At 44.4% G+C, this 14,848-nt stretch overlaps 1 protein-coding gene across 1 annotated transcript in view; it reads left to right on the plus strand.

Moving 5' to 3' along the window:
- Positions 1-14,848, plus strand: part of LOC309568236 (IgGFc-binding protein-like) — a gene marked incomplete at its 5' end in the record, with an annotated part of 108,679 nt that overhangs the window by 16,463 nt on the left and 77,368 nt on the right. Inside the window, 5 exons of the mRNA XM_082273901.1 lie at positions 2,126-2,724; positions 4,853-5,420; positions 7,480-8,087; positions 10,408-10,975; positions 13,968-14,167. Coding sequence (XP_082130027.1) covers positions 2,126-2,724; positions 4,853-5,420; positions 7,480-8,087; positions 10,408-10,975; positions 13,968-14,167 — 2,543 coding nt within the window. The remainder of the gene's footprint in view (positions 1-2,125; positions 2,725-4,852; positions 5,421-7,479; positions 8,088-10,407; positions 10,976-13,967; positions 14,168-14,848) is intronic.

The raw sequence follows: 14,848 nt of genomic DNA on the forward strand, positions 1-14,848 counted from the left end.
TAACATCGTCTTTCACATTATACAAAGAAACCTCTCCATTTTCTGAGTCCTCTATGATGCAAATATCTTAACACCTTCCCACCTGGCCTATAGCAAAATGGCAGCTGGGAGGGGGCTCCATTGTCCTGACTGGACATCATATGACTTTTTTTCAGAACAAACCGCTGTGACATAAGTTCTTTACCACATGATCAGCTGTGTCTAATCATGGCTGATCACAGTATAAATAGGAAGTGTTGGTTATCGGCATTCCTCTATTCACTGCTGACAAGGCGTGAGTAGAAGAGAGCCGATAAGCAGCTTTTCTAACGGGGGGAGGGGGGGTCTGTGCTAATAATCAAAGCAGTGATTATCAGTGCAGCCCCTTCAACAATGCCTGCCTGTGTCCCCCAGTGAGGCCAATTAGTGCCCACCAGTGGTGCTGATCAGTGCCCATCATTGATGGCAGTTGGTGTCCATCAGTGCTGCCTGTCAGTGCCCATAAATGATGCCTGTTAGTGCCTCTCCATCAGTGTTGCCTATCAGCGCCACCTGTCAGTGCCCATCAGTGCAGCCCATCAGTGCAGCTTAACCACTTACCGCATATCGATGTAGATCTACGTCGGCAGACTTTGCGGTAGCATACCGGGATGATGCCTCTAGCTAGAGGCATCATCCCGGTACCGTGGTTTACAGTCAACGGTCGGCTTTCCGTCCGTAACGACCGATGCGGCTCGGGAGCCCCCCCCTCCCGCTGCCTTCCGTGACTTTGCTCAGGGCTCCCGTCCCACCGGGAGCCCCGAGCACCCAGCCGGTTCGTCCGCCGGCTGGATGGAGTCCCGGTTAATGCCGGAAACGGCTTTGATCGGGTCTCCGATGACGTAACCCGGAGGCGGCAAATTTAAAAAACGGCTGTATGCAAAACGCCGAAAACTAGTGGAGGGGTTTGGGGTCTTTTAGACCCTCGATCCCTCCATAAAGAGTACCTGTCACTACATATTGGTGTCACAAGGGATGTTTACATTGCTTGTGACAGCAATAAAAGTGATCAGATTTTTTTTTTTAAAAACCTGTAATAAAGTTAAAAAAAAAATTAAATAAATAGGAAAAAAAAAAAATTTAGCCGCCCCCGTCACCGTTAGCTCGCCCACAAAAAAAAAAAAACGTATATGGAAGTCGAGCCGCGAATGAAATCACTGTTCAAACCACACATGTGAGGTATCGCCGTGATCGCCAGAGCGTGGGCAATAATTTAAAAAAAGAGCTACACTCTAACTCTAAACTGGTAACCGTTAAATAAATTTAAAGCGTCGCCGATTGAGATCTCTATTGACCGTAGTTTGTCGCCATCCCACGGGGGGGCGCAATTTTAAACCGTAACATGTTGGTATTTATTTACTCGGCGTGACATCATCTTTCACAATATACAAAAAAATGGGCTAACTTTACTGTTTAGTATTTTTTAAATGCAGTGATTTTTCAAAATTTTTCCAAAAAAAATGGCGTTTTAAAGACCGCTGCGCAAATACCGCGTGACAAGAAATATTGCAATGACCGACATTTTATTCTCCAGAGTCTTTGTTAAAAAAAAAATATATATATATATAATGTTTGGGGGTTCTAAGTAGTTTTCTAGGAAAAAATACTGGTTTTAACTTGTAAACAAAAAGTGTCCGAAATAGGGCTGGGGCTTAAGTGGTTAAAGGTGCCCATCAGTGCCGCCTATCAGTGCCCATAAAGGCTGCCCATCAGTGCTGTATATTAGTGCCTTCTCATTAGTGCCCATCAGTGCCACCTCATCAGTGCTGCATATTAGTGCCTCCTCATCAGTGCCCATCAGTGCCACCTCATCAGAGCCTGTCAGTGCAGCCTCATTAGCACACATCAGTGAAGGAGATAAATAATTTATTTACAATATTTTGTGATAGAAACTGAATTTTTTTTTTCCAAATTGTTTGGAATACCATCAAAAGAAAGCTCTATCTGACTCAAAAAAATGCTAAAAATTCTGTTTGGGTACATAATTGCATGACCGCACAATTTTCATTCAAAGTGTGCCGCGCTGAAAGCTAAAAACTGGCCTGGTCAGGAAGGGGGTGAAAGTGCCCGGTATTGAAGTGGTTAAAGTCTTCCTTTCCATTTTCAGCCTTACCTTGCCCCGCAGACAGCACCTACAAATTCTGTGGCAGTGCATGCCCTGCAACCTGCGATGATCCAGAAGGTGCGTCCATTTGTGTCGAGTCATGTGTGGAGACCTGCGAGTGCAATGCTGGGTTTGTTTTAAGCCAAGGCATGTGTGTTCCGAAGACAAGCTGTGGCTGCAGGTACAATGGTTTCACCTACTCCCCCAATGAAGAGTTCTGGAATGACACCGTATGTCGGCAGAAGTGTATGTGCAACCCTCAGACTCAGAAGGTGGAATGTAAAACCAGTCCGTGCCGAGCTGGAGAAGAGTGCACTGTGAGGAACGGCATCCTTGACTGTTACCCAACGTCCTATGGGTTGTGCCTAGGCTTCGGGGACCCTCACTTCATAACGTTTGATGGGTTCACTATCGACTTCCAGGGAACCTGTGTGTATTTGTTGGCAGGCCTCAGTGACCAAAGTCGAGGCTTGACTGATTTCCAGGTCCGTGTTTGGAATCAAAACCGAGGCAATGTCAGGGTCTCATTCACAAGTGCAGTTTATATCAGCGCCTATGGCACAGAGTTTGAAGCCAACAGACAAAACCCCAATAAAGTTATTGTAAGTATTCTAACATTATAATCTTTTGGACCATTAAAACTGAACTCCAGACAGATATAAAACATAGTCATGAATGTATCTCTGCACAAAACAGTACTAAACAGTGGCGGCTGGTGTATACGGGGTGCAGGGGCGCCGCCCCCCCTATCCATGCGTCCGGCCCCCTTATCTAGATGTGGGGCGCCGGATGCGTGGAGTACAATGGGATTTTTTTTTTTTTTTTTAGCCATGTGATTAGAGCCAGAGGCTCTCACAGGCTAAAAAAAAGGGTGGACCCGGGGCGCAGAGCAGTGCGTCCCGAGCCCACCCATTGTGTGATAATAGCGAATGAAAATTCACTATTGTCGCACGGATCCTCCTCCTAGCCAATCAGGAAGCAGGTCCGATACGCGCTTCCTGATTGGCCGAAAGGCAAACCCCATGCCATTGGAGCCGGGAGGACAGAGGACTTGCCGCCACGCCGGAGAAGCCGCCGCTGGTACTAAATGTTTTATTTTAGTCTAAGTATGTAAATTGTACCTGGGTTCAGCCTATTGCAGTCCCTGTACAGCAGCGCTCAGGTTAAGAGCGGAAGAATCAGCACAAGGAACAAAGCAGTTGAGTTGTAGTACTCATGTGCTAACAAGGAACATGCTGATAGGAGGAGAGAGCACAATGACAGAGAAAGGAGCACATTGGTCTGATGCTTCTCCTTTCACTGTCCAATCACAGGCTGTGGGAGGGACAAGACCTCACAGTATTACACAACTGCAGAAGATAAAATAATTAGACCCCCCGGTCCTGCCAGACAGGACCATTGCTAATCATAAACTTGTGTTCAAAGACTCCCTCCCCCAGGTCACTTCCATCCCCATAGGGCAGTGATGGCGAAACCTTGGCACTCCAGATGTTTTGGAACAACATTTCCCATGATGCTCAACTACACTGCAGAGTGCATGAGCATCATGGGATATATAGTTCCAAAACATCTAGGGTGCCAAGGTTCACCATCACTGCCATAGGGGGATCCAACAGGGATCAGTTTTTTAATGCAACAGGTGATTGTAGGAAGAAAATCTCTGGTTCCATCCTGTGTGATATTATTGCCCCAAAAGGGCATGCATGGCCGATACTGATATTCAATGGCCAAAACATTGGTATCGGCAACAAAAAACTGATATCGGTCGATCACTAATATATATATATATATACATATACATATATATATATGTATATATATATATATATATATATATATATATATAACTTTGTAGTATACACTGCACGATCTGATCTCAACAAACTGTAAAAAGCAAAAATGTTTCATTGCCAGAAATGTATTATTAACTATAGAATTCCACTTATAAATCATCCGCTGGGCAGGGGATTTGAACCCACAACCTCGCAATTGCAAGCCTAGTATTCTACCAGCTACACCCCCGTCACGCACACTTAGGTTGAGCACACTCTCCCTGCCTAACTAACAAACTCCTATCTTACCCTACAAACAGTGAATGAGATAAAAGTTAGGGAGAGTGTGCTCAATTTAAGCAGGCTTAATGATGGCGTAGGTGGTAGAATACCAGGCTTGCAATTGAGATGGCTGTGGGTTTGAATCCCACGGACAGCAGGTGATTTATAGGGAGCACAGAGTCCATGATAATGCAGGAACTTCAAATTCCTGCCAAGAAGCCCATTTGTTCATCATTCGTCAAACTTACATTCAACTCAAAGCTCATCCCTAGTCATAAATACATAGAATCTGCCTGACCCATGATGACTGCCAAAGTCACATGGAACACCAGCATCCAATTGGATGCTGCCTCTCTGTGACTGAGGAGATCATGGAGGAACAAATTTCCTCCCCCACCTCCATTGCCAATACGGATGAGTGCCACCTGCAATGGAGAAAATAGACTGCACCTGCTTGCACACAGTTATAAAACTGCCCCGTAGCTGAAGAAATAAATGGAATGAGCCAACAACTCTGTAGATCATATAATGATTTTAATAGCTGGTTACAAAGAGTGACAAACAGAACAGCTGACGCATTTCGGCAACAGCCTTAGTCGTAGCCATGTAGCTGCTTTGTGCATGGCTAAACGTTTTTTGATGATAACAATATCTCTTTTCTTTTTTGTTCCAATAGGTGAACAACACATTGCAAAATCTGCCCTTTAGATCTCCCGATGGTCTCTTCAGCTTTTATCTCAGTCCCTCCGTGGTTGTTTTTAGTTTCTCTTTTGGCCTGCAGGTCACGTACGACTATAACAGCTTTGTCGCAGTTGCAATTCCAGGCACTTATGCCAATTCTGTCAATGGACTCTGTGGAAACTTTAACAAGAACCCCAAAGACGACTTGATTCCTAAAGGAGGGAAAACAGTTACAGATGTAACAACTTTCGGAAAGAGCTGGAAGGTAGCAGAAGTGTTAAAGTGTAGAGATGTGGGAAACCCTGTTTGTAACAATCTCCAATCTGAAGTGAGAAGGCAAAGAGAGGGAGCCACCGAGTGCGGGGTCCTGGTTAATCAACGAGGTCCATTCCGTGACTGTCATGCTCTTGTAAACCCAGAACCATACTTCACAAGCTGTGTCTATGACTCCTGCATCCTGGAGAACCGTCAAAGTATATTCTGCTCCGTCATAGCATCATACATGAGGAGTTGTCAGGCTGCAGGAGTAACTGTACAACCCTGGAGGAGACAAGATTTCTGTCGTAAGTGACTTTTTTTTTTAGAGTGATTAGTTTGACTAGTATTTTAAAGTTGGAATTGCTCTAATTTAGCTTTTAAATATTATTTATTATCCTATGATAGAGAGAGAGAGAGAGAGAGAGAGAGAGAGAGAGAGAGAGAGAGAGAGAGAGAGAGAGAGAAAGAGACTGGGAGAGAGAGAGAGAGAGAGAGAGAGAGAGAGAGGGAGGGAGAGAGAGAGACAAAGAAAGAGAGAGACAAAGAAAGAGAGAGAAAGAGAGGGAAAGAGAAAGAGAGAAAGGAGAGAGAGAGAGAAAGAAAGAAAGAAAGAAAGAAAGAAAGAAAGAAAGAAAGAAAGAAAGAAAGAAAGAAAGAAAGAAAGAAAGAAAGAAAGAAAGAAAGAAAGAAAGAAAGAAAGAAAGAGAGAGACAAATAAAGAGAAAGAGAAAGAAAGAAAGAAAGAAAGAAAGAAAGAAAGAAAGAAAGAAAGAAAGAAAGAAAGAAAGAAAGAAAGAAAGAGAGAGACAGACAGACAGAGAGAGAGAAAGAGAAAGAGAGGGAAAGAAAGAGAAAGAGAGAGAAAGAAAGAAATAAAGAGAAAGAGAAAGAAAGAGAGAGAAAGAGAGAGATAAAGAAAGACAGAGAAAAAAAGACAGACAGAGAGAGAAATAGAGAAAAAAAGAGAAAGAGAGAAAGAAAGAAAGAGAAAGAGAGAGAGAAAGAAAGAAAGAAAGAGAAAGAGAGAGAAAGAGAGAGAAAGAGAGAGAGAGAAAGAAAGACAGACAGAGAGAGAAAGAGAGAGAGAGAGAAAGAGAAAGAGAGGGAAAGAAAGAGAAAGAGAGAGAAAGAAAGAGAGAGAAAGAAAGAGAGAGAAAGAAAGAGAGAGAAAGAAAGAGAAACAAAGAGAGAGAAAGAAAGACAGACAGAAAGAGAAAGAAAGAAAGAAAGAAAGAAAGAAAGAAAGAAAGAAAGAAAGAAAGAAAGAGAGAGAGAGAAAGAAAGAAAGAAAGAAAGAAAGAAAGAAAGAAAGAAAGAAAGAAAGAAAGAAAGAAAGAAAGAAAGAAAGAAAGAAAGAAAGAAAGAAAGAAAGAAAGAGAAAGAGAAAGAGAAAGAGAAAAAAAATAATCCCATGTCGAAACATATGTGGACATCTGACCAGTGACCATCACACCTATATGAGCTTTTTGGACAACCCATTACAAAACAATGGCCATTAATATGGGGTTGGCTTGACACTTGTGGCTATAAAGGCCTCCACTTTTCTGGCAAGGCTTTCCACAAAGATTTTGTAGGGTTTTTGTGGAAATTTTAATCCATTTGTCAAATACTGATGTTGGATAAGAAGACCTAGCTTACAATCAGGGCTCCAATTCATCCCAAAGATGTTCAGTTGGGTTAAGGTCAGGGCTCTGTGCAGGACACTCAAGTCCATCCAAACCAAACCAGTCAATCCATGCCTTAATAAAATCAACATTAATCTTCTCACAACAAAATAGTATATTGACCCCGTAGTGCTAAAAGATTCCAGAGAAACCATTCGAACAGCCTCAAATCTATACACTGGAAATTCTCAACTTAGACTGGATTATAAGGCCGATGCTGCTCTCTTAAGATCAGGGAATCTTGCAACTCTATAAGCAAAATCAAACAAAAAGGGTGCAAACGCCTAGTGCATTATCAACAAGCACTTTATTTCTGGATAAAAAGAGTATAAACTCACAAGAGCTAATGTTGTAGCAACGTTATACATAAACAACTAAACCTAAGGGTCTGGCGTACCATACGACTCTTCTAGTTTAACGTATGTCAAAATATCACTGATGCGTTTCAGGGGACATGTCCCCTGGTTGCTCTAAAAAATGGGGCACGTCCCCTGAAACGTGTCAGTTGATTTAATTTGGAAGACTGTCCACCTACTATTGACAATATAGTGTAGATGTTATGGTCCAGATGTCCACAAGATGTTGGCCATACAGTGTAGATGTGCAGATAGGTAGATAGGTAGATAGATAGATGGATGGACGGACAGACAGACAGACAGATTTATTTGGATCTATTTAAATCCAATTTTATTTCTTGCAGCACTTCCCTGTCCTGCACACAGCAGCTATGAGGTCTGTGCGAATCCTTGTCCGGTCACCTGCAATGGTCTTAGTTCTCCAGATGGCTGCAGTGGGAATTGTACAGAAGGTTGTGTCTGTAATAATGGCTACATTCTTAGCGGTGGAAGCTGTGTCTCAATCTCTCAGTGCGGCTGCAGCTACAATGGTGCCTACTACTCTCTTGGAGAAAGCCTCTATGACGGAAGCACCTGCTCCCAGAAATGTACTTGCACCACCGGTGGAGTCATGAGCTGCGTTCCTTCATCCTGCAGTGCCAATGAGGAATGCCGGGTAGAAAAGGCGGTACTTGGATGCCACCCCGTAGGATCAGCCACTTGCAAAGCATCTGGATATTCCAATTATAGATCCTTTGATGGACTCTCCTACAAATTCCAAGGGCAGTGTTCTTATATACTAGCCCAGAGCTGTAGCGGCAGTGCGTCTGAAAAGGGCAAGAAGGTTGATGGGTTCAAGGTGACAATAAATCATGAGAAACAAGGTTCCAGTCCAGGAGTGATTGAAGCGGTAACGGTAGACACCAATGGGTTCAGTCTCACCCTCAGACGTCAACGAAGAGGTGTTGTTGAGGTAATGGTGCCTTCATGGAAATAAAGCTTATACTATATAATTTTAAGCAACAAAAAGAGTCAGACTACCATGTTGACACATGTGCGTCACTATGAAAATGTATTGTAAATCAATATGAGATGAATTACACATTATTGACCCAAAAATCTCATCAATAGCCTTGGGAATGTGCATGGTTGCATCAGATATGCTCTATTGAGTTCCTCTTTTTGGTAGCATGATATGTTTTAAAGTAGAACTGTAGGCAAACTTTGTTTTTTTTTTTTTACATTTTGAATAAAGTTAGGGAGGGTTGTTGTAACTAGTGATCGACCCAATATATTGAGGGCCGATATGCGCTTTCCCCGATATATTGGAATCGGCCCCTGACTTTATGATATTGCCGATATTTTGGGAAAGTGCTTGGTAACCAGAGTGATGCCTGCAGCTAGAGGCATCCCCCCGGTACCGGCATCCATAGCCGACGGTTGGCTGTCTTGTAAGGACAACCGATGCGGCTGAGAAGCCGCTCGGCTGTCATTACAAGGAGCGGGAGGGGATGTCCCCCACCTCCTGCCGCCTTCTGCAACTCGCCAGGGTCTCCCGTCTCGGGCAACCAGCCTACACGGCCACCGTAGACCCAATTCGGCTCTCATTCGGCTCTGATCGGGTCTCCATGTAAAAACCCGGAAGTGATGTCATGACATCACTTCCGGGTACTCGGCGCCAGATTAAAAAAAATGACAGCATTCAAAACAGGCAACCTTGGCGTTTTGAATGCAGAGGAGGGATTTGGGGTCTTTTAGACTCCCAGATCCCTCCACAAGAGTACCTGTCGAGTGATAAAAAAAATAATAATTTTAAATGTATGAAAATATCGGCTAATACCGATATGCAATGGCCAAAATATTGGTATCGGCATCGGCAATGACAAACCAATATCGGCCGATCACTAGTTATAACCCTGTAAGGTTAATTTTTTTGTGTCTTTGTTCCATTGGGGAGATTTCCCTTCACTTTCTGTTCAGGGATTTCCTCTCACTTCCAGTTTGGCTATGGGTCAGAAAGTGAAGGGAAATCTCCCCAAATGAACAAAGACACAAAAAAATTAACCCTACAGGGTTATAACCCTCCCTTACTCCATTCAAAATGTAAAAAAAAAAAGTTTTGGGGGCCCCCCAGGTCACCAGAATCAGTATCTCCATTGGAAGATTTCTCCTCTGCTTGGAACAGTCTATTTAAGTCCACTTAAGCCCCGGAAGATTTTACCCCCTTCCTGACCAGGGCCTACTTTGCGATTCGGCACTGCGTGACTTTAACGGACAATTGCACGGTCATGCGACGCTGTACCCAAACGAATTTGACGTCCTTTTTTTTACCACAAACAGAGCTTTCTTTTGGTGGTATTTGATCACCTGTGCGATTTTTTTGATCATGCGCTATAAAGAAAAAAGAGCGTAAATTTTGCAAAAATAACAATATTTTTCACATTTTTTATATGAAATTCCCCCAAAAAAATGTAAAAATCAAAATTGTTTAACATTTTCGGACAATTTGTTTTATGCTACATATGTTTGGTAAAAAAAACCGCAAAAAGCATATTTTGATTGGTTTACGCAAAAGTTATTGCGTTTTCTAACAAAGGGAAAGATTTTTGTCATTTTTGTTGTTTTTTTTTAACGCGTAATGGCGGCAATCTGCAATTTTTTGCGGTACTGCGACATTGCGGCGGACAGATCGGACCCTTGACTGACATTTTTGACACTTTTGGGGTTACCAGTGACATTACTACAGTAATCAGTGCTATACATATGCACTGTTACTGTAAAATTACACTGGCAGTGAAGGGGTTAACTTTTTTTTTTTAGAGGGAGGGGTTGTGTGTGTCCCTAGAGGCGTGATTCTAACTGTGATTGGCTGTGGCTTGAGGTGTAGGAACAGTGATCAACGGTCCTACATAGTAGAACCGTATAATCACTATTCCTACACAGGGGAGAATGACAGGCGGCTCTGTTTACATCAGCCGCCTGCCTTTCTCCCTCTGCACCGACGATCGCCGAGTGACCGGCGAACATCGGGTCCGCCGGTCACACGCGCGGGGGGGTCCGTGACCACGCGGGAGCAGGAGCACGCCTCCGGGGGCGCGCGCTCGCTCCCTATACCCTCACAGGCTAGCGACGTAATACTACTCCCTCTGCCTGTGAGGGGCTGACCGCCGCAGTAAATAGTCGTGCGGCGGTCGGCAATCGGTTAAAACTGTTTTTATAAAAAAAATTACAAATAATAATTATTGTTATTATTTTATGTAAATTTTATTGTTATTCTTTTTTTTTTTTTTTAGATAAATGGTACGACCAGCAGGCTTCCAGCAACTTTACTAAATGGTAAAGTTAGAGCTGAGTGTTACGGAAAAGGCACACTCATCAAAACCACCTATGGCCTGCAAGTCAGATTTGACCACGTGAGCTACGTCGCAGTCACTGTTCCAGGCAACTACAAGAACGCCATGTGCGGTCTTTGTGGCAACTACAACGAAAAGAAGGACGATGATGGACCGGCCTCCAGCGACATACTTGAATTTGGAAATAAATGGAAAGCACCGGGAGAGACGAGAGAGAAATGTGGTGATTGCGGAAGCAAGGCCAAACCGTGTTCTTCGTGTCCGGCAGAGAAGCAGAGAGTATTTTCAGGCAGTGTTTACTGTGGTATTATTACTGATCCATCCGGTCCATTTGCAAAATGCCATTCTGTTGTTAATCCCGCTTCCTATGTTGAAGAATGTATCTCTGACTTATGCCAAATCAATGGAGAAGATAGCAGTGTATTATGTACCAGTGTCTATGTCTATGCTGATGCTTGCCGGTTTGCCGGAGTCAAAGATATCATGTGGAGGACGGATTCTTTCTGCCGTAAGTAGCATAATTGAATTCTTCCAATTCTTCAAAGTGGACCTGTGAGCTCAAATTTGCATGAATATAATATTCATATGAATATTATGTAGCACTGCCCCCTAGGGAACGGCTGAGAATGGATTCCATTGGGTTACCCATAGCAGCAGTCTGTCAAATCCTATCGCTTTAACACTTGGCTTAGACAATGAACAGTTTTGTTTTTGTGTCTTTATTGGAACTTGGATGGGAGAAGGGATGAGTGGGATACTCCAACTTGAACTATGCACAAAGTAGAGGACGTCTAACTGCAGAATGCGGCAAGGCCGCTGCTTCACCTTGCCACTGAAGTGAAGATAGTAAATGTGATCCTGTTGTATTGAACGTTCAGGGTCCTAACTTGGCACCCCCTTTCTCACTTGCTGTGTGTGCTAGCTCCTGTCCACTGACTCTCACCGGAGTGGTCACCTTCCTGAGCAGACCCCTGGCGAGCTCCCTGGTACTCACGGACAGTGCTGTATCTTGGCCTAGGCCAACAAGGCCCAGGCCTAGGGTGGCACTTTGCAGGGGGCAGCAAAAAAGCTGCACCCTGCACAAAAAAAAAACAGCCTCCTCCCGGTTCCCGCACGAAAAGGGTCTCCGCCGACTTGCGCTACACTTTTAATATAGTGCCAGTCTTATGGGGTGAATTGGGCCAGAGGGCAGAGTCCAGGAGGCAAATCGGTCTGGCACCCCCATAAAGCGGTTAGTGATGAGGCTGCACTGATGGGCAGTAATGAGGCGGCACTCATAAGGCTGCACAGATGGGCACTGATGAGGCTGAACGTGTGGGAACTGATGAGGCTACGCTGATGGGCACTGATAGACTTGTGGTCTGTGGTTCACAGATGACAGGGTGGGTCGTAAACAGTAAAGGGCATGGCCTTTACAGGAAGGGGTGGGTCATATGTAAATTAGGGGGTACACAAGTTTAGTCAGGCCTAGGGCAGCACAAAACCTAAATACACCACTGCTCACGGACACTGTTTTACCAGAGGTTGCTCTGCAACATGCTCCACCGTCAGTATCCTCTGGACCTCCTGGCTCAGCACCACACTCCTGGTCCACTAGGCCGACTGCCTGTGACCACTTTCCACACTGACAGGAGGAGAGACAACTGTCACCCTCCTCCTTGGACCTGGCTTCCCGCCCAAAGATGCCCTGTCACATGTGCCCTTGGCTTTTATGACCAATCCCAGGATGCACTGCACTTGTGCCCTCCCACTGGGACAGCCACAAAAGCCTGCTGGGTTTCCTCTACTGTCCAACAGGCTCCCCTATTGGACACAGTGGGGACACTCTTTCAGATCAAGTGAATCTCACAATGGACACATGTAACAGGCAAAAATATTGATCAGGCTCCCCTGATAAGCAGATGGAGCAAACAATGCTTTTACCTAGCACCTACCTAGGAGGGTGCTACAATTATATTATATCATAAAAGCTCTACCTTTTATCATTAGAAAGCATCAGCTCCAGCGCAAAGTCTAGACTAGTCTAGTCAAAGTCTAGTATCATCAGTTTGGTGCAGTCAGGAGGAAGCATTTCCTAAGTAGTCTCTCCCTCACTGATTATATTGCAACATTGTAGTCACAACCAAAAAAAAAAAAAATTTTGCGCTTACATCAAAAAACATAAAAATATAAGCAGCAACTAAAATTGTCAGACAAACACAATACAAGTCAAAAATCAAAGTTACTCTAAATATCGTGACAAAATTTGATAAAGTAAATCATCATTATTAAATAAACATCTATATTGTGATAATAATGTGAAAAAAAAGTTCATACTGATGTGCATAGAAATAAACCAGTGATAATGTTCAATTTTGAATCACCCGCTATGCAGTAATGCAATTCGTCAATGAAAAAAGGCCATCACCACCAAACGTGAATCCTTCACCGCAAACAAAGACAAACTGGTAAGCATTTTCCTTTCTGGAGGGTCCAGGATAACACATCTAAAAAAATATAACCCAAAGGTGTCTGGATTGGGGAAACTGCTGATTTCAAGGTCAACACCAGGACTGCAGGAAGTGGTGACCTCCATGTTTCAGTGAAGGGGCCAACCCAAAGGTGTCTGGATTGGAGAAACTTCTGATTTCAAGGTCAACACCAGGACTGCAGGAAGTGATGACCTCCATGATTCAGTGAAGGGGCCAACCCAATGGTGTCTGGATTGGAGAAACTGCGGATTTCAAGGTCAACACCGGGACTGCAGGAAGTGGTGACCTCCATGTTTCAGTGAAGGGACCAACCCAAACGTGTCTGGATGGAGAAACTGCTGATTTTAAGGTCAACGCCAGGACTGCGGGAAGTAGTGACCTCCATGTTTCAGTTAAGGGGCCAACAACATCAACAATAGCTAGTGGAGGTGGACATGGGGTATGAATACCTTTGGAACCATACAGTCCTACTTCCCATTCCAGAGGCCCTGGTCGGGTTATATCTTAAGTGCTGATGACCTTGATGGTCACGTATTTTTGGTAAGGAGCCATCTGTTTTTGGTGAAGGATTCACGTTTGGTGGTGATGGCCTTTTTTCACTGAAGAATTGCATGACTGCAATGGCGGGTGATTCAAAATTGAACATTATCACTGGTTTATTTCTATGCACATCAATATGATTTTTTTTTCACATTATTATCACAATATAGATGTTTATTTGTTAATGATGCTTTACTTTATTAATTGCAGTCACAAGCTGGGAGGCTGCAGTAGGGACTGATCTGCACACTCACCAGGATTTACATGACTGTGTCATCTCCGAGCCAACATCTCAGCCCAGGAAGTAAATGGTGACCCTGGGTGATGCCTGAACAAAGATAGAGCTGTCCTTCTGGAAAGAAAAGTAATTTTCTGTGAGGGAATATATCTGATGACAGGTCCACTATGATGGAATGTGCTTTTTATTTAGTTTGTTGATATTGAATAGTTTGTTTGATATACTGTCTCATTATTTTTATTGTTATATAGCAATGAACTGCGGCCCTCACAGTCAGTATCGCGTCTGCGCGGACATGTGCTCCACCACCTGTGCCGCCATGTCAGATATCTACGAGTGTTCTGACTTGTGTGATGAAGGTTGCGAGTGTGACGAGGGCTACTTCTTCGATGGATCAGACTGCTTACCGTTAAACCAATGCGGATGCAGTGAAAATGGAGTATACTACCAGGTACATTATCTCTGAAAACTCCCAAAACGTCTCCTGTCGTTATTTACATACACTGTCTTTTATGGGGTGAATGGGTAGGGGTACAGTGTACCCCATACCCATTCACATAGGGAGGGGGTCCAGGATCTGGGGGCCCCCTTGTTAAAGGGGGCTTCCAGATTCCGATGAGCCCCCTGCCTGCAGACCCCCACAACCACCGGCCAGGGTTGTGGGGATGAGGCCCTTGTCCTCATCAACATGGGGGCAAGGTTCTTTGAGGTGGGGGTTGCAGAGCTCCCCCTGCCCCAAAGCACCAACACCCCCCCCCCCCCATGTTGAGGGCATGTGGCATCGTATGATCCAGGGGGGGTGGGTCTGCTCGCTCGTCCCCTCCCCTTTCCTGCCCTACCGGGCTGCATGCTCGGATAAGGGTCTGGTATGGATTTTGGGGGGGACCCCACGCCGTTTTTTCAGCGTGGGGCTACCTCAAATTCCATACCGGACCCGAAGGGCCTGGTTTGGAACCTGGGGGGGGATCCCCACGCCGTTTTTTCCCATTTTTGGCGTGGAGTTCCCCCTTAAGATTCTCACAGCGCAAGTCGCGCCGCAAGTCGGATCATCCTGATCCGACTTGCGGTGCGACTTCCATTCAAGTCAATAGGCTCCCATAGGGAACTATTGATTTTGAATGGAAGAAAAAAA

Source organism: Pelophylax lessonae (assembly GCF_965119305.1).
Source record: "Pelophylax lessonae genome assembly, chromosome: 12".
Classification (NCBI taxonomy): domain Eukaryota; kingdom Metazoa; phylum Chordata; class Amphibia; order Anura; family Ranidae; genus Pelophylax; species Pelophylax lessonae.